Source organism: Rhopalosiphum padi, chromosome 4, assembly GCF_020882245.1.
Source record: "Rhopalosiphum padi isolate XX-2018 chromosome 4, ASM2088224v1, whole genome shotgun sequence".
Classification (NCBI taxonomy): Eukaryota; Metazoa; Arthropoda; class Insecta; order Hemiptera; family Aphididae; genus Rhopalosiphum; species Rhopalosiphum padi.
In genome coordinates this window covers 12620796-12641895 of record NC_083600.1, presented here as the reverse complement: position 1 = coordinate 12641895, position 21100 = coordinate 12620796, and the positions used below count along the sequence as shown (strand labels likewise).

The following is a 21100-nucleotide window of genomic DNA, read 5'->3' as shown; positions in this document are numbered from 1 at the left end:
ACCTTAGTCTATTTATTTTTAAATAAATAAACTATTTGAAAAAATTATACACCAAAATTATGTTGTAGGTACTCAATTATTAAAAGCTACAAAAACAATCCTTTATAAGGAAAACTGTTTTCCTACATATAGACCATAGTATTTTTAGTAATTGTTTTGATTCAAAAATTTAGTCAATTGTAATTATAATAACATGCTACTTTTTAATAATAAAAAAATAATAATAATAATAAAGCAATAAAAACAATATATTATTTAGAAAATTTAAAATGTTGATCTTTTTTTCCTCAATTGCACATTTTATTTGTAAATGAATAACATCTAAAAGTGTTATATATATAAATTACTACCATTGAAATTGTTAATATTTGTGTTTGAACTGTTCGTAAGTATCAAAGAATAATTTTCTGCACATAAACTTGGCTTTTAATTTGGAGCAAAGTAAAAATATACCTGTAAAAAAAAGAAATAACCATATCTTTTATTATTTTAAATATAATAAAATTTTGATAATATTACCAGATAATTTCCTGTGAATGCTATAAATTTCTTCAGGTGGAGGTGCTAATCGTTGATGTAGAATTATTGGTAATAGTGATTGGATACGTTTAGTAGAATTCTGAGAGCCAAAATCATACTCTCCATCATACTGAAACACTTCTCCCATAATCATTACCATATCAACATGAGCTTCCTCCATTGCCTTTGACTCATATCCTGTTAAAAATCCCATTTCTTTGGAAAAATTCAGAACTAGTTCACGATTGTTGTCTGCTGCTGCCTTAATGATTCTTAAATAATCACTTAAAAACTTTTGATCAAAAGAACGAGTTGCTCCGAAATCCAATAAAATCAACTGAATTAAAAAACAATTCAGTTTCTTTATTTAATATTATATTTTAGAAATGAATAGAATAATTATATTTGAAATCAACAATAAAATATTATATTAATTATGATACTAATTTACCTGTTTAGTCCTTTCATTATAAAAAAAATTGGCCCAATTTGGATCAGTTTGCATGTATGCAAATTCAAAAAGCTCTTTAAGGCACAATTGTAACACTAAAAAACACAAATTGTTACGGGTTTCCTGATCCATGTTATTACATTTGTCCAATGGAATTCCCTCAATTAATTCAGATGTAAATATACGTTTGGTACTAACTTCATCTAAAATAAAAACATCTTTTAAGTAATGTATATCATATAGGCTTGTAATTTCTATAACATTTTGAAGTTATACATTTTAATTTATAAATTATTTTAATCAGGTCAATGGCAATTTACAAAAAAATATAATGTTGCAAGACTTACCGATGACTTTTGGTACATAATAATCATTATAAGGTTCCAATAACTCTCTGAATTTTCTTGTACATTCTGCTTCTCTAATGTAGTCTACTTCATTAGACAGTTCTTTGTTAGCCACTTTAACAATATTATCTATAAACATGCCTTCTGGAAACATATTCCACACTTTCATAACACCGACCAAATTATCAATATCACTCTTTATACTATCAGCAACACCAGGATATTGAACTTTAACTGCAACTCTAGTTCCATCTTTAATGGTAGCTTCATGTACTTGACCAATAGATGCAGCTGCAAAAGGCTTCAAATTAAAAGTGTTGAAACGTTCTTTCCAATTAGTACCCAATTCTTTAGCTAATACTTTCTAAATATAAAAAATAATTAAATAAAAATTTTGGAAAGTAATAACAAACAAAAATTAATTCATTATTACTTCTAATTGCCAAGTTGGCATGAAATCTGCTGATTGGCGCACTCTTTCAAATGCTTTCTGCAACTGTGGACTTAATAAATTGTTATCTTGAATGCTAAGAATTTGACCAATTTTTAAAGCAGCACCTAGAAAATAATAAAAATCAAAAATACTAATATTTAAAAATTGTATGATAATATTAACAAACCTCGAACTTCGCATAATGTATTAGCAATACGTTCAGCATTTTCTGGAGATATAAATGCACTTTCCATGTAACCACCATCCTCTTTTAAGGTGGATTTGCTAACTCCTAGTGTACGTTTTGTCACTTCTGTAACAGCTCCAATACCTATTCCAGCTGCAAGTCCACCAAATGACAACATTCGACCAATATGTGAAGATGGCACAGTTCTCTGTTTTGCAGAACCACTTAACTAAAAATTGTTTTCAGAATTTAGTTTTATACTCTTAAACAATTCTAAGAAATTCTAAACAACCTGTTGTTTTGGTTTTGAGTTTTTGCTAACAGTTGGTTTACGTTTTTCTTTAATTTCATTTTTACTTTTATCAGTTGCACTTTGTTTTGATTCGTTTCCATTACTACTATAATACAATTTTTGTCCAATAATATTAGGTTTAAGTGGATCAATAACCAAATCTCTAGTGCAAGATCCATAGAAACAATGTTTTTTCAATACATCACTCGGAACCTTAAATGGTCCGCTTAATGCTTGACCTTCATTAGGAATTTGATCAAGAGGTGCAATATCTATTACATTAGGATATATAGTTTCTTCAGACTGATTATTTTGCTGGACTATAAACAAATATATAGAATTAATAATGTTTGTTGGAATTTTAGTATTAATAACTTACGTGTCATAATGATGATATTTCGCAGACCCTCAAATACCATAGCTGATCTTTCAGAAACTTCTTTCGTGATGTTTTCTGGCTATAGAAGAAAAACAATTATGAACATAAATCAACACATCAATAAAAATATTTTGCTTAAAGATAAAATATAGTCATGATCTAAAAATACATGTTTTTAGTGGCTCATAATAACTCAATATTAATTGACCATATCAAAGAACTTAACAAGAGCCAATAATTTTAAAGTTGACAAAAGATGAAAATATAATACTCAAAACAGAAATTATTCAACACATAAGTCATTAATAAACCTGGATAGAAACAGTAAATAATTATTTTACTAAAGACTACTTAAATACTGCATTACTACAGCAATACATTAATTGAGTAACCTAAAAAGTTTAAAGTGGTAAAGTTAAGCTATGCTTGTGATGGATTAGGGAAACACTGGATCAATATTCTGTATGATTAGCAAAATGGGAATGTTTATCATGTTTTTAATTGTTATCGGTCTATACTCTATACTATAGTGTCACAACATACCTTTATAATACATAAAATTAAACTATACCGGTTTAATGTTTTATTATTAAATTAATATTTTTTGTTAATCTAATCTATATTATTAGCACGGGTAATGAAGTCTATGAATTATTGGTATACACAGAGTATACCTAAAATATTCACCATCATCTATTATAAATTATAGAAATTGCATTGCATTACTTTTAATTTAGCTGCTCCAAGCCTGTCGGCAAATTGAACTGTAGTATCTTTAAATGCAGTTGTAATGCTACAGTTTTTCATGTTCTTTTTGCATACAAGTTCATTGGCCTTAAATATTTCGTCCAACACCATTTGTGCACCTCTGAGCACCCTTGTTGCATCTGTACCTCTTGAAGCCGACATTGTTAAAAAAGATTTGTGACTATTGTGCAATTCTATTTGTTCTTAATATATAACACATCAATAATCAGTATTAATTAGTATTATAATTAGTAGGATTTGCTTTACTTACGGTTTACAGTTATGTATCATTAAATAAAATAAATAGTTCCTTAGCTTACAAAGAAAGAAATTTAATTGCTGAGGTAAAAGTGAATACCATAACTATAACTATAATTACAAAATATACCTATACGGCTATACATAAATATTACCCAAGATGTTGACAGAATATGTCGACCGAGAAGTCAAAAAGATACTAGATAGTGTTTATCTACCCATAAATCATTATCTCAGATATCAGTATTGTTATCAATTAACTTTGATAAGCCTAATGTATTATGTATTACTATAATTTATTATTCAACCTTGAAAAAGATTAATTATTTAAATTTAAATGAAACTAAAAAAATAAAATCCAGAAAAAATGTCAAAAATTAATAAATGTAATAAAAGGTTTATGTACATTTACGTACAAATAAAAAATATTTAGGCCTAAATTGTTTTATGTGTTTGTATAAAATATCCCCGGGACACAATTTACATATAATATTAAAAATGGGACACATTTTACAATGACCCAAATTAAATCATCAGAATTCGGACCATAATTTCAATGTGAGATGCAATTTCTTTGATACTGTCTATTCAAATATTTCTTAGTTCTTACAAAAATGTGTACCTAGGTAGGTACCTATACTGCTGCAGGGCACTGGCTACTAACCACCACCAACTGTATCTAATATTGGTACTGTTGCCGTGATAAAATTACACCGGTTATAGGATTAGTATTAGTGGACTGTATGAATGTATAGAAATAAAATAAATAATGAATTTTGTTGTTATGAAATAATAAGTAATTTAGATTTATTTAACGCCTTTAATTCTAAGAGCGGAGTCGACACTTTTACGACTTATATCTTTCGCTGACTGACCATATAATAAAAATCGAAAAACCCGTCGGTACCCCAGACCGGCCAGGCCGATAACAATATCGATATACGGATATAACAATAAACCGATATAATATAATATACATAATGATAACATTTGGCAATATAGATATCTCTACGCAACAGGTACCTACCTACTTATTTAATATTTATTATACATACCTATTACCTACATAGGTAATACATAAGGCACGTCATAACTCATAAGATGATCAGAATATTATTATCCTAACGATTGGTCGGTCTTTGGATTCGAAATCATTGTTTGAAGGCAGGCAACGTAATACGGCCGAAATGTGTATTAAATATTATTTAATGTAGCCATGTAGGTACGTCTTCAAAACGCACTTGTTACAATATTATTACAGAATGTAAATCAGTTTTTTTCATCAACTGTTTATGACATTTTAAATTGTAGTAGGTCGGATACCTATATTATAATAAATTAATAAACAAATATTGAAAAATATTCATTCAAAAAATATAATAAAAAAAAAACTTTTGGAAGGTTATACTTATCGCCTTGATCATCACACATCGTCATAACTCAATAAATATAATACGCCCCTAAAAAAATAATATTGTATTATTATTGTCTTTTGATATACCTGTCCGGCCGCCCATTATGTCGGCACTTGGTTTAAAAAAATTAAATATTTAACACAATATGAGCAATATAAAAAACTAATATGGTTTAACTTAAAATATTTAAAATGTTGTACTTCGATAATATAGTATAATAATGTTAAGTTCAGTACCAAGTAAACGAACCAATAACATTATTGGATATTAATAATTTAATACTTTTAGTAATATATAGGTACCTATACTCATAACTCATAAGCGTTTAGAATTTCACGGGAATAATGCGATAAGTATATGATTTTAAGAAGATTGGAATGACATATAATATCATAAAAATATATTATTCTATTGTAGCCATTTAAGTATATTAAAAGCGCCCAAATAATAATACTATATGTTCTTCTTAGTTCTTCGAGTAATAATTTTACTCAGTTGTCCGTCGTACCGCAGCAGTCAGCGTGAGCGCGTGATAAGTATTCGCTGTACAGTATACTAAGTACTAACCTACAGCATACTTACGAGGACGGGCGTATACTTCGGAATGAAATAACAACATAAAATTATAAGGATTAAGACCAGTATAGACAGTGGTAATGATTTTTTAGTTGTCGCGGTGTCTTACGTTTGTAAATAATCGCGCAAAGCCTCGCAAATCACTGCGCACAGCTATTAAGACGACGACGACTGCGCCGGCACGGGACGACAACTCGCACTGCATACAGCATCATGTGGGCCGCCTTGGTGTACTGGACCGGCAAGGTGGCCGGGGTTTTGGTGTTGGCCGAGACCGCCGCGGACCGCCGTCAGTTCACGGCCACTGCGGCGTCGACCGGCCGATGGCGGTTGGCCGGAACCCGTGCGTGGAACGCGGTCTGCCTGGCGGCCGTGGCGCATCGGATCGTCGTGGAAACGTGGCCGGTCACGGCGCAGGCCATCACGCACTTGCCACAGGCCTCGTGCTACGACACCGTGTGCGGTGGCGTGTGGTGCGTGTACGCGTGCGTGTACTACGCGGTCGCCTGGCTGGACAGGACGTCGGAGATCTGCGCGTTGGTGGCGGCCGTCACGTGGCGCCGGCAGTCCACGGTCCAGTGCTTGAACTCGGTCGCGGCCGGTTACTTGGATGACGACGACGGCGTTGGCAGTGGTGATGGCGACAGTGCCGAAAAACCGTCGCTGGTCAGTATGCCGTGGCACGCGTATCTGATCGTGGCGTTTCCGGTCGCACAGCTTGCGATGGCCGCGAACGTGATATCGTCCGGTCACCACGGCGTGTGGCGCACCGTTATGATCGCGGTGGCCGCCGTGGCCAGTTGTGCGCCAGTCGCCGCACACGGCACCGCGGCCGCTCTGCTGGTGGTCGCTAACAATAACATGCGGTCGGTCAACTGCAGGATAACTCACCTGTTGCCAGTCGGGCAGTTGCGTCGCGTCCGATCCTCTGGCGACCGCCTTAGCGTCAACCATGCCGACGACGAGAACTGTCGCCAACGGGACGTCATCGCGCAGCTGGCCCGCAGACACTGGCGGATCACCGGGCTGGTGACGGGCGGCGTGTGCGGTGCTTACGGCGTCGATCTCATGGCGGCCGTCCTGCTGGCCGCCGTCCGCGTCACGTACGTGGCCATATCGGTGTTCCATCGGCTGACCGACGATTCGGACGCGCGGACCAACATGTCGCTGGCTGTCGTCGTGCAGTTGATAGCGTGGTTCGGACAGTTTACGTATTTGGCGTACACGTGCGACGAGCTGGCCGCCCAAGTATTTGCATAATATATTATCGTTTATCATATTATATTTTAATATTTATATTTTCTCGTAAAACCGTCAGTTTTGAATTAAATTCACTGTATTGTAAAAGTATAAAAAAAAACCACGAAGCATACAATGCATATTGTTATAATGTATTAAATACATAATAAGAGGCCTCTTCTGTTTCTGCTCGCTTCATCCCTGCGTCCCCAAGACCCCTATATTTTATAAGTGGAAAATATGTTATATAGTAATATTACCTGATTACTTTAATGATAGTTTTTGGAAAATTCAACTTTTTGGAGAGTTTCTTAAACTAGAACATTTGTCACAATTTATTTTTGAAGCGAACGTAAATTGTAGTACAAAATTATCATAAAAATCAGTACATCCATATAAAAATACATAATCGCCAAATATGTTTTCATATAGTTAGGTAATATATACTTCATCATTTCTCTTAGTTCTTATCGTCCATCCATGTAAAACGAATTATATTAATATTTATAATATAATATGATTAAAATAAATAATCATTTAAATTCTTTTGATCTTAATGAGATTATATGAAATTTATAAATAAAGATTAAACTATTCAAGTATACTAATTAAATTATGTGTGATTGGCTAATATTTGATAATATTACATATTAATATAACTATTCATAATTATCTACATAAGTTTTTAGTAAAACAATAATAAATAAATATAAATTTTATAAAATTGATATAATATGGAAAATCATGCCTAATATTCTATTAAAATAAAATACAATAATTAATTGTGTACCTACTAAAAATTAAAATTTTTTTTTTTTTTATTAAATAGTCAAGTGAAATGTTTGACAATTTGAATACACTGTTGTTGGATATTTTCAAAGAAAGTCGACTATCTGGAGAACCATACATAAGTAAAATGCAAGAAATTGAAGCGGTGAGTGTAGGTAAAATAAGATAAAGGTAATAATATAAAATATAATCTAAACAGCTATACTTACTATATCACTATACTATATATAGGTACTACTATAGTACCTATAGTACTATAGATATAACCCATAACATTATCTTAAACCATTCGAAATCTACAAATACGGCGTGCGCTCAGAATATAGGTTTTCCAAAAAAATGGTTTTTGATGAATTTGCAGGTAATACATTTTCACTTTGAATATTATATACTGTCATTATCAATAAATACAATTTGTACATTTAATTTTAACACCATAATTTATAATAACTTATGTAAGTATATTATACTACCTATAATAGTTATACAATATAAATTAAAATCAAATTTTTAATTACACTAATAAAGCCGTAAGTAATAAATCATAAAAAAATTAATATAAACTGTTATAGTATTCAGTTATTTTAAAATCAATAAATTATTTTAAGTTTGAAATTAAGAATTTTTAAATATTAAACAAAATTAATAACGTAATATTTACTATTTTTTAATAATTTATACTTATTACTTATATCACAATCCTAAGAAGTTATAATAAGACAGTGATATATATATTTTTAAATTTAAATCCACGATTATTATCTTACAACTGTCAAGTAATGTTATACAGTAACTATAATATAAAGATTAAAACAATAAATTATTTATATAATATTATTAGTATAATATATTTATTACATTTTAGCTATATTGACGCAGAATAAAATTGAGGCAGGCCAATAAAATTTAGTTTTGTCTGAGTGTAAATGTCTACTTATGCTACCTATAGGTATAATTTAAAGTTTAAATAAACAATATAAATGTTTAAATTTTAAACAATATGTAGGTACGTGCCTAGTTTTAAATGTATTGAGACTTACCTCGAAAGATTTGAATATATTGAGAAAGATCCCATGCATTTAAGCAGACAGTGACATATTTGTCTTTGTCTGTCATTTGGGTATTTAAATATTATAATATTTATATTATTTATAACGCCAGATGAAGATGTAAAATCGTTAATTAATTATAATTGATTGTAGTAATACTGGAAATGCGGAATACTATGCCCAATAGAATGAATAGATTATAGATGTGTGAGTGACGTGTATGACGTGTGTGTGTGTGTGTGACGCGTGTATCGCACACATCCTGGTTTCCCATAATGTATTGTTTTCACTACTCTAATTTTACATTTTTATTTTATATTGTATACTTCACTAAATAATTGTCGAAATTACAGTAGCATCATAAATTTCTATTGATAATTTCAATAAATAAAATAATTGTAAAAAAACTATTGGTTACCTTTACCTACTTACCTTTAACAATGATGGAATAAATTACAATATCTATTATAATATATTTTAATTGCACTGTTGCACATTAACAGACTCCTCTTGCAAGGCTAAAACAATATTATTTGTTTACAAGCACTGTTTAATTCTTGCTTCGTTTCAATTTTTATAATAGGTATACTTGGCGAAACAATACAAACAGTTAGAATTTCATTCTAGCAGTGGATACAAAATACATCATTACTATTACATAGTAGTTACTAATTAGTGTATATGACATAACATTAAATTACAAGAATAAATTAATATTGTTACTTGTAACAAAACGTTTGGTTGTTTGACGTTTGTATAAAATACTATAGATGGTATTATAGGGTATTAGGGTTATTTAAGTTGCATATTTTAATCATTTAAAAAATCAAATTTGTTAGTATCACAACTAAGATTTTTTTCAGTATATGGCACTTCTGTCTGTTTGAGGACGGTTTCTGGTTGGAAATTTAGTTTAAATTAATGGTTAGTTCTTTTAGAAAGCCGAAAATGAAAAAATGTCCATAGGTACCTACTTTTTTAAACAATTGAAAAGATAACAAAAAAAAGAAGATAAAATTGGATTTTTCACACAAAAAGTAGTTTTTGACTAAAAATAAATTTTGTTATTTTTGTATTATTCAAAAATACCTATACATCACTGTAGACTTTTCACAAAATATTTACAACAACAATATTATATTATATTAATATTTTTTAGACATGGTAGATATAATTAAAAATATTATTTATTTTAAAAAAAAAAGTAGTATAATATTTAACATATATATTATAAAATTATTTCTGATACTTTTCACTAACGCCACTAACTCAAATGTTCTGTCAACAGGTGCAAGAGTTCATGCGTCAAGTAGTAGCACGCAAAGTCATCGTACACGCGTGTGGAGGTCTAATAACGTTAAATCTATCTCTCATAACCACGGTATAATATATTAATAATCTATTATAATTACACACAGAGACAATCATACTAGGTAGTAGCCAGTAGGTACCTACTTACGTCATAGGCGTAAATTTGCTTTGTTAAAAGGGGGCTAAAATTATAAACATAGAACAGGCCCAATCATTTTAATTTGATTATAAATTTACAATTCAAAATTCATACATGAAGCTTAAATGTTCACATAACATATACCTATCAGATATCTTGATTAAGAATTACGTTTTACATTTTATAATTTTCTCTCATAAATAACCTTAAATTTCTTGAAAATCTTAAAAAAATGTAGGGTGACTAAGCCGCCTAAGTCCCCTCAATTTACGCCTATGACCTACATAGTTTTTTGAAAGAATGCAACTTGCTTGCGCATACATATGACGAAGCTCATCCGAGCGGTCTCAAGGGCCTAGGCCAAATTCACGTATCGTGTCACGGTGTGTAAAAAGTACAAACTTTTTAAAAAATATAGGTTTTTTTACTAAAAACAAATAGTGTTTGTGGTAATATCTTGCTTTATACTGGTCGTACGAAAAAAAATTCAAAGAAGAAAATTATCTAAAAGTTATTGTAATATTTATTAATATAAGAGTAGTTTGCAACTTACACATGGTCACATCTTTTTCAATTTTTGAGCTGGATAAAACTTATTTTTTGTCGCCAATTTCGCGTAATACGACACCCACTTTCGAGGGGAGGGGGAGTCAAAAGTAAAATATTTCCAGTAGTTTTCAAAAGCGTCAGGAAGAATCCTAAAAAAGTAACGGAATAACGGGAATTTTTACGCATAGGTTAATTAGTTTTCGACAAAACGATTTTTTTTATTTTGCTGCAACTCAAAAACGAATCGTTGTATAAATACTCGAAATTTTCACCAAATGTTTATAATTTATATTAGCCTAATATATGTACGATTAAATTTTAAAAATATTTTGATTTTTTTTAAAGTTATTTATAGACAATTGAAATTTTCGATTTTTCTAAGTTTTTTTTTTAAAATTTATACAAGGTTTATTATAAGTTGTACTTATCATAGTAAAAAAAAAACCAAAAATTAAAACAATTTTTGTTTATAAACATTTAAAGTTTATATGTCAAAATCACGAAAATTTGCAGGAATTTTGAAGTTGAAAATTCATAAAATTGTTGTGTTTTATACCTAAGATTAAAAAACCCAGCACAAGATTTTGCTTAATTTTTTCTTCTAATAACTGTAAAAAAAAAATTCTAGCGTCAATATAGAAAACATTTTATGAGCGTATGGAATTTAATTTTTTAGGAAATTGGGTAAAATACGATATGGGTAAAACGCGTTATATAACGCGATATATTACAATTTAAATATAAGTAAATAATATAATATATCCTAGACTGACAAATCATTTCTGTTCAGAATCGTTTTTCGTATACAATGATACGCCTATCATTGCATTCAAATTTAACACATCCATTATATTGACCTAGCTATACTCAGTACTCTCCATCTCTATACCATACAGCAGAGCGATACCCACTTGCCCACCCTTTTTTAATTGAAATTTTGTAAGGTTAACCTTAGCAATCACAATGCAGATTATGTGTTCATGATAAATAGGTAACACTAATTTCAACAGTAGCACAGTCTTTCAATAGTTGTGGCTTTTCTAAAATAAGCGTGTGAAGTATACCATAATAAAACCACATTACAAGATTTGGGCGTCACCGTTTTCGGCCAAAATGTACCTTTTCCTTTTCGGCCAGTGTCACTTTTCGGCCAACACTTACAGTTCCCTTTTCGGCCACTGTCACTTTTCGGCCAAAACTTACTGTTTACTTTTCGGTCAGCACAGTTTTCTTTTAACAACTTATGAGTTATGATTATATCCAAAAATGTAATTTTTTTTTTAAATTATTACCTACCTAATACTTTATGAAAATATGATAAAATAACAAAATGTTACAATAAAATGTTATAATATAATACATTGTTCGAATAAAAATTAATAAGGTATTAATTATAATTCTTTATTAATTGATATAACTATATTAACTATATAGGTATTAACCTAAAATCAACGAAATGAAGCTTACATTGAAGACTATAAAAATAATAAAATATGTCGTTACAAATTTGTCAAACAAATATCATATAATTATAAAAAATAAAGCTACTGAATGCATATTTTATTATTATTATATTTGTATTCGAATAATGTATTATATTATAACATTTTGTTATTATATATTATTTTATTTTATCATATTTTCATAAAGTATTAGGTAGGTAATAATTTAAAAAAAAAATCACATTTTTGGATATAATCATAACTCATAAGTTGTTAAAACTGTGCTGGCCGAAAAGTAAACAGTAAGTTTTGGCCGAAAAGTGACACTGGCCGAAAAGGGAAGGGTATATTTTGGCCGAATAGGGAGCCGCCCCAAGATTTCCATAAGGACTCTGTTTCCACCTGTTTTCAATTTTCGGCCACGACGCTGGCCGTCATTAGTACGGGCGTCATTAGTGTTGCTCTGAATAGGGCCATATTAATATTTTGGGCCGTCATTGGCCAAACAGGCCCTGTAGATAGGCGTGATTACTGGCAGTATAACTGTGAAGCAATTAAAAAAATAAATCACAAAAATAATTTTCATAAGTACTGAATACAACATTTTCATAGAACAGTATTCATACATCGTACGGAACAAACATTATATAGGTAGGTAGGTACTAAAAAGATCATAATATATGATTTATTTCGTTTTAAATAAAATTAAAAAAGCAAGGTAATGTTAAATTCAGACTATTAAACCAATGCTGCATACCAAATTTGGTCATTCTATCTCGATTTCACAATTATTTATAACATATTAAAAATTGTAAGTTTTTTTGAAACGTTATACCCGAAAAAAAGGTTTTTTGAGGTGTTGCAGTTTCGAACTGGGGCGTCGATATACGTACCTATATTACGTGGGACACGTGCCGAAGTTACGTGTGCAGCTAGCAGATAAATGACATCGTATACCAGTGCTTGAATTGTGGGTGGACGTGAGGGGAAGGAGTCTGCCTTTTTGTAATTTTTTTTTTTGCATACCCCTTCTATTTATTTGCAACGGAACGCTGGAAATGAAACATTTGCTGTAGTGAATTTGTAAATCATCAGTTTTTTCTGATGTAAAATATACCTATAACCTATAACCTTTAGCCATAATATTTGTAAATTTGTATCGACTATGAAAAAAAATTGGTTAATAATAATAGGTAATTAATATAATCAATCGTTAGGCTGGTTTTTTTCAACAAATTTTACACTAATTCATTTTTAACATCATTCATTTTTTTTTTTTTTTTGGCCACAGTTGAGTTAATTGCTCATATTTTATAGGAAATCAATAAAAAAAAAATATTCATAACTAGGTGTTTATAAATAATAAACTTAACTAAATGAACGTGGACATATGTAATATTACTAAAAAAAAATACTTGTATAATAAACAATTATTATACGTTACAATTTTACAAACACTATCAAAAAAAAAAATTTACGTTTTCGTAATGAGTACAATGTTTCGAACAGATTCGTATGTCATTCAACGACGTCGCAGCCACCGAATAATCGGATCAGAATCGAATCGCACGCGTTGTCAAATCATTACAGCGGCACACAAGACGGGCAGCTCAAACGAGAGCGATACACCCGTAACGCGGAACTCTGACGAGTCACTGGAACTGTGCCATATGCTCGCTAGATAAGACGTACGCGCGACTTGTCATTTCTGCGGAACGTAACCCGCCGTAGCTCTGCGCATATGTCGACAATGACGATAACGCACAGGGAAACGGGGTTTTACGAATATACGTTCTGTTTGGGAAACATACTTGAACACTTACGAATAACGTATTCCTACGAATGACTGTTTATCGCATAACACGGAAACAGAAAAAATAAAATATGCATTAACGCAAATATTTAATACAGATGTGACGATCAGTGTTCGCGCAAACGCAACAAACCAACCACTGACGCGCTGCCCGAACGGTGTCAGACTTATATTATAGGCCACGGAACAAGGCCAAGGTCGAATTTTGTTTGTGCATACCAGAGCTTGAGCTAAGGAAATGTTAGAGCTGCGAATAGGTATGAATAAAATCACTATTTAATAATACGAGAACAAACAATGGAATGTGCAGGCAACATAATATGTTAAAGATCAAAAAATATAATAGTCAATAGATACCAGATGCCTTCCCTAATCGCGCAAGTCTGCCCGGGGTGGGTCTTGCTACGACGGAGGACGGACAGTGAATGACAGTTTCGCCGGGCCTTTTATACCCGGTGTTCTGTGATAGACAATGAGAAACCGTAGAAACCCCAATAGTGCAATCGCCGATAAACGCACAATTTAAATAAAAGTTATTATAAGAATAAAATAATAATAATAAGATTAGGAATAAGAATAATAAAAATGATAATAATAAAAAGGAAAAGGAGAACCTTATCCGTGCATCCCCCACCGAACGGAAAAATCCCTTTTCTCGGACAAAAAATTAAAAGTTAAAATATTAAACAATTATTTATTATGTACAAACTTTTCACGGTATTTTAAGACTCTTCCAGAGTTTTTTCCAACCCGTTCTTTTCGTATTAGCGGAGTTTGCGTCTTTTGAAAGCCGTGCGTTTATACGAATTTTTCGCCGTTGCGATCTCGGTAACGAGTACGACCGCCGACGACAGTCCCCCGGACGTTTTTCTTCGTTCTTTTTATTTTCGCACATAGAATCGCGGACGCCGATCAATGTACGTGATATACAATCCATTGTTATTGCTTAAATGTACACGTATATAATATACGTTTGATTCGAAGCCCATTTGTCAATGTACAATATTGTTTTTTTTTTTATTCAATAAATTGCGACAATTGCGTTATATATTTATATTATTTTTGTTGTTCTCGGTAGCTAAACTTTTACGTCATATTTATATCTTCAACTACGGGTTGTGCTGTATACCATAAAATCGTTTGTCGACAACGTTTGTGTCGCACAATACTGTATTCATGTACACGGGTGTATTGGTTTATATATGTAATAATACATGATAAGTTATTGGTAGGTGTATTAATAACATGTTATATATCTTTATAAATCGTAATTTAAACTATAATGTCATTGGATGATGTGTAATAAATAAATAAGTGTTTCTTTATTTTAAAATATTTTTATATAATAAACTTAATGATTTTTGGGGATTATGGGTGGCTGAAGGTTATGTAGGGTGCTTTGCTCTCAGTCCGCACAGAAATGTGATATTGAATTTTGTGTGGAAATACTCGTTCATCCAACATCCACTGAGTCCCCCTTCTAATTTTTTTCCAAATCAAGCACTGTCGTCATAGGCGTAGAATGGTGGGGGCTAAGGGGGCTATAGCCCCCCCAGAATTCTACTAAGCCCCCCCAGAAATTTTTGTGTAATAGTTTACTGTCTTATACAGTTATACGTCCATATGTGGGAACTGAAAACATTTTCTATTATTTATTTTGATATCAGAAGAATACTTTATTTGATAATTCAAATTTTAAATTATTCATTTATTTATACATTACCTACAATATCATATCGACATTCGACATCAATAACAATAATAATATTTTGTTGTATACCTAGTTCTATCTTCTATATTATAAATTAGTAAATTATAATGACGTTATCGCCGTCCATCGATGTTTCTGGAAAAAATACTTATAGTGTTTACTGTTTAGGTTAAAAATAGACGGCGATAACACAGCGTTGACGATACGAGAGTATTCGTTAATGGTAAATCCGCCAAACTTGTAAACACTAAACAGTATAATGGTATAACTATTAACTACAGTCTACAGTTCTACACTCTATATTATATACGCTGATTATTTTATAGCAAAATAAGTTTTCACCGTGTTCTCATCTTACGTTCAGTTTTTCTTAAAGTGCATTTAAACATAAAATATATTTTTTTAAATACCCGCAAGTTTTAACGATTGCGATGTTTAGTATATTTAAATTTAATAAAGTAAAGACCACGATTAATAACCCACCCGTTAAAAATGCCATTCAGACCACTAGTGATCTTGATAAATATGCTGATGAAGAATATGAAGAAGACAATCCAAGTTTTAATAGTGTTGACAGTGCAGAGGAAGAATCCAGTCGAGAAAAACTAATTGTATCCACTTGTATAGACTCAAGTGATGTAAAAACTTTAAAATTAGATCTTGGAATTTTAGACTCTGGACCAAAACAACCGATTTTAAAAGTAAATATTATATTATAGTTTTTATTAATTATACGATAGATAATACAAGATATTAATGATATTATACTTTTTAATTGTGTTATCTAAAATTTTTAATTAATTGTCTGAAAAATATAAAAATTATTCATAGAACATATTATAGTATCTATAATTTAGTATTACGTTTAAAATATTAATTAGTAAATTAATACTAAATTTAATTACATAAATTAAAATTTAATAAATATAAGGTATAGGTACTTAACTAATAAAACTACTCAGTTTTCACATTTATTTTTTTTTTCACAATTACTATTTTTCAGAACTATCCAAAAACACTTTTTGGAAAGCAAAATCGATCATTTTCAGATGGCTATTTTAATCAGTATTCATGGTTAGAGTATAGCATTAAAATTGATTCTGTGTTTTGTTTTTGTTGCCGAATTTTCAATACAAATAATATTTACATAGCTGATAATACTTTTACAAAAACTGGATTCAGAAATTGGAAAAAAGTAATATTGTAATTTTTTATTGCACATAATATTGTATTTAACTATTAATTTTTGTTTCTCATGTTTAGCTAAGTGGTAATGGTTCCAAGTTAATGAGTCATGAAAAATCAAAATGTCATTTAAAATGCATGGCAAGTTGGTCTGGATATTTAAGTGCGAAATCTATTGGTAGTGTAGTAACACAAGTTTCAGCACAAAATAAAAAAGAAATTATAGAAAACCGAAACTATCTTAAAAAAATTATTGACATTGTTTTATACTTGACTCGTCAAGGGATTTCATTTAGAGGCCACGATGAAACAAAAGATTCTTTAAACCAAGGTAATAAGGTACTTAACCTAAGTGTGGAATGTAGTATTTTATGTCTGACCGTCTGCTTGTTATTAATTTGTTATTAGCTTATTACCACTATTATAAAAGTTTTATTTAATAATTTGTTTATTCAATATTAGGTAATTTTAAAGAAGCCTGCCAGTTAATGGCTAAGCATGATATACAATTTAAAATAAAACAAGAGAGTAAGTTTAATTTTACAAGTCCTGACATTCAAAATGAGTTGATAAATGTTTGCAGTGATGTTTTAAAAACTAATATTATTTCTCAAATAAAATCAGTTGGTTTTTTTGCTATTATGGTTGACGATGCCAGGTACATGACACTACTTGTTCATATATTATTAAATCATGTATTATACTATTACCATTTTAACAGGTGTCATAAAGTAGAATATATGTCTATATGTGTACGTTATGTAAAAGATTTAGAAGTCTATGAAAGGTTCCTTGGTTTTATGGATGTGTCTGAAAAACAAGATGCACAGACACTTATTAATACTATTTTTCAATTTCTTGAGCATTCAAATTTGGGAAATATACCAATATTTGCACAGTCCTACGATGGAGCGAGTGTTATGAGTGGTAAAAGAAATGGTGTCCAGAGTAAACTTCTTGAACGATACCCATGCGCTATTTATACGCATTGCATGGCCCATAGAATAAATTTAGTTGTAGTAGACATGTGCAAGAATGTTGAGGTAATTTTGTTGAAATATATAAAATATTAATTAATTATTTTCTCTAAAATTCTTTGTTTTGTTTTTAGTATGCAAAAAGTTTTTTTAACAGTCTGGAAGCATTATACGTATATTTCTCACGACCATCTACAAATAAAAAACTAAAAGATATGCAATTAAAAATGGACATTAAAGCATCTTCTATTACTCGAATTTCTGATACTCGCTGGGTTTGCAGGTATAAAAACTGTAAAGCTGTTAAAGATAATTTTGAAGTGATACTAGAGGTTTTGAGAGAAGAAATTGATGCTAATAGTAATCTAGATGTAGCACAAGCAATAGGTATATAATCTGTTTGATATTTTATTGTAATTTTGTATGAATTAATTATAAAATGTTATTAACATTTTATTTTATTTTTAATTAAAAAGGAATTGAAGCTATGATAAAAAAAGGACATTTTATACTATTTTTAATTATACTTGAAGATATTTTAACAAAAATCAATATTCTTAGTAACCTAATGCAAGAGAAAAAAGCAACTTTGGGAAAATCAGTAAATTTAATCAATAGTATTATAAAAACATTTGAAAATGACCGTTGCTCAGAAAAATTTAAAACTGTGTGGACAGAAGTTATAGCATTGGCTAAAGAGTTCAACATTTCATTAGAAATTCCAGCTAAAGGTTATTTAAAAATATTTATAAATTATATTTTATATTAGAACGAAAAGATAGTTTTTAACCTTAATTGAGAATTTATGTTGAAGTATTTTATGTTTATAATATATCTTTATATATTTAATTTGATACTTCACAGGTTCCAAACGTAAAAGAAAAGAAACAACAAATTTACAAAACTATTATGTTAGTAATACTACTGGTGCTGAATGTTCTTATGCTAATGTAGATGAACTCAATGAAGGAATGAATGATGAAGACACCCAGTTTGAATACTGGAAAGTTAATGGTTATTTTAGGATACTTGACTGTGTTTTATCAGGTTTGAGAAGCAGATTTTCAACAGAAAGCTTGAAAATTGGACATAGTATTGATAACTTTATGAAGTTAAAATATGATGAAAGTTTACATTTTATTGAACATTACGAGGTTAGTAAAATACATGAAAATATATTATATTAATGTTAATATAAGGTTTTTGTTTTTAGAATGCTTTATGTATTGATAAAGACCAACTTAAAGCTGAAATGCTAATTATGAAGAACTGTATTAATAAAGATGATTTTGACATAGGTGCTCTTGTATCAGAAATCAACAAAAAAATTTTTCCAAATTTATACAAGCTTTTACAAGTAGCACTTACAATTCCAGTAAGTTCTGCTTCTTGTGAAAGATCGTTTTCGGTAATGCGGCGAATAAAAACATGGCTACGAAATTCTATGTCTAACGATAGATTTTCAAATCTATCATTACTTCATATTGAAAGGGACTTAGCTAATAATATAACATCTGAAGAGGTTCTAAATATATTTGCGCAAAAAAGCAGGCGTTTAAACCTTACAATATAGTATTTAGTAATAATTTCCTATTTAAAATGTTTTTTTTTTTTAATATTTAATTCAAATACAAAATATGTATTTGATAATAATATGATGTATGGTATATTATTTATTTATATTTTACTTAATAATGTGCTTCTTTAGTCCTTTTAATATTTTGTTCCTTTATATTTTTCTATAGTTATATTTTTAGAATATAATATGTTCTGTACCTGAATCATTATAGCCCTTATACAAAGTGATTCGCAAGCAGTTTCGGCAGCTCGTTGATACCACAAAAAAAAAGGCTATAGCCCCCCCAAAAAAAATCATCACGCTACGCCTATGACTGTCGTATACTGTTACCAAAAAAGGGAAGAATTGGTCTTTGAATCAAAAATGTAAATAAATACAACATACATAAATATATAATACATACTTATGTACAACACGTTACCTTACAATTACTCAACTCGCTGATCAGCATCCAAATGAGAATAACATAATATATACCTGTCGGTATGTCAAGCATAAAATGAATGCATCCTTTGTTGTATATTCATTATTTTATAAGATGAACACTTCACATTAAAATTTGTATGCCAAAAAACGATTATACTTTTACATAATAAAAAAAATTAAATTACCTTATTGCAGATTAGATCTACAATTTTTGTTTAAAACTTTTTTTCGTAGACAACCAGTATAAAACATTAAGCAAAATATTTCCCTAGTTGCTACAAATTCTATTTGTACCTATTTACTTTTTAGTAGAAAAATCATGATTCTGTGAAAGTTTACACATTGTGGGCTTTATAGCACAAATGCACAATACACAAAAACAATAACTATATTTATAATTTACAGTGAGTTCCGCTTAATGTGATCACTGGTATTTAGATTCAACCGTTTATTGGAATGAAAATTAAAAATCCCAAATCAGATCTTATGTTACTACTAATGTTAAATGAACCTTTTATTAGAATCACCAAGTACCTACCGGATAATTGAATCATCTTTAAGAACATTTTTATCGTTTTAATGGTATTTCAAACTTTCACTAAAAAGAAACAAGAATTGTTTTGAAAAAGTTAAAAGGAGCTATTCAAAAATATGTCGAAAATGATACTTTTCAGTTGTTCCAAAAGTTATAGGTACATTAAATGTACCTATATGTTAAATGTAAATTGTACATACATTATTATTTATTTAATTTTAAATAATTAAAAATCATGTATATGTATATTATATTAATTGAGTATGGATTTTAATTTCAGGCTATTATGAAAATGAAATTAGTAAATTTTCAAGTACAATAAAAATAGCTAGTTTCTTTACTTTAATTTTTAACATACCTATAAATATAAACTCATCAATAAAAAAAAATGTTTTATGAAATCAACCGGTTAATAGAATCAAAATGATCAGTGACCACATAAAGCGGAACTCACTGTATTAAATAAGATAGGTACTTATTTCATTGCCTACATGTTATAGTAATATTCATTTTTTTATTATTATTATAGATCATTGGTGTCACATTAACATATTTTATTGTTTTATTGCAATTTGAATCATCACACAGTAGTACCGTAACTAATGGTACACACACATGATTCAATGAGAAAAATAGTTTTTCAAGAATGTATTTAAGATACACACTGTATTTTACATTTATTTGAAATTTAAATTCAAAATAATAAACTTGACAAGCTGGGTAATAAGGTTAAACAACATCTCATTCCATCA

At 29.9% G+C, this 21100-nt stretch overlaps 2 protein-coding genes and 1 long non-coding RNA gene across 4 annotated transcripts; 1 reads left to right on the top strand and 2 right to left on the bottom strand.

Moving 5' to 3' along the window:
• Positions 1 to 183: 183 nt before the first annotated feature.
• Positions 184 to 3807, bottom strand: LOC132930959 (atypical kinase COQ8B, mitochondrial). Of its 2 annotated transcripts, none has more exons than XM_060997084.1 (10): positions 3627 to 3807; positions 3335 to 3558; positions 2609 to 2687; positions 2230 to 2549; positions 1938 to 2166; positions 1751 to 1875; positions 1318 to 1681; positions 971 to 1173; positions 520 to 856; positions 184 to 453 (listed from the first exon to the last, which is right to left on the bottom strand). In XM_060997084.1, exons 2-10 carry the CDS (start codon positions 3515 to 3517, stop codon positions 362 to 364), a joined length of 1932 nt encoding a protein of 643 aa, XP_060853067.1. In that variant the 5' UTR covers positions 3518 to 3558; positions 3627 to 3807; the 3' UTR covers positions 184 to 361. The 2 variants fall into 2 exon arrangements, with proteins under 2 accessions (XP_060853067.1, XP_060853068.1); XM_060997085.1 differs by having other exon boundaries at positions 3335 to 3549.
• An 8514-nt stretch (positions 3808 to 12321) lies between these two features.
• LOC132929877 (uncharacterized) lies at positions 12322 to 13818 on the bottom strand. Its single transcript, XR_009662169.1, has 3 exons — positions 13601 to 13818; positions 13016 to 13174; positions 12322 to 12665 (listed from the first exon to the last, which is right to left on the bottom strand). It is a non-coding gene; the product is annotated as an uncharacterized LOC132929877 (long non-coding RNA).
• Positions 13819 to 16655: 2837 nt separating this feature from the next.
• Positions 16656 to 19693, top strand: LOC132929956 (zinc finger MYM-type protein 1-like). Its single transcript, XM_060995613.1, has 8 exons — positions 16656 to 16841; positions 16910 to 17162; positions 17294 to 17489; positions 17553 to 17874; positions 17943 to 18195; positions 18285 to 18539; positions 18673 to 18962; positions 19022 to 19693. Exons 2-8 carry the CDS (start codon positions 16934 to 16936, stop codon positions 19379 to 19381), a joined length of 1905 nt encoding a protein of 634 aa, XP_060851596.1. The 5' UTR covers positions 16656 to 16841; positions 16910 to 16933; the 3' UTR covers positions 19382 to 19693.
• The last annotated feature ends 1407 nt before the right edge of the window (positions 19694 to 21100 follow it).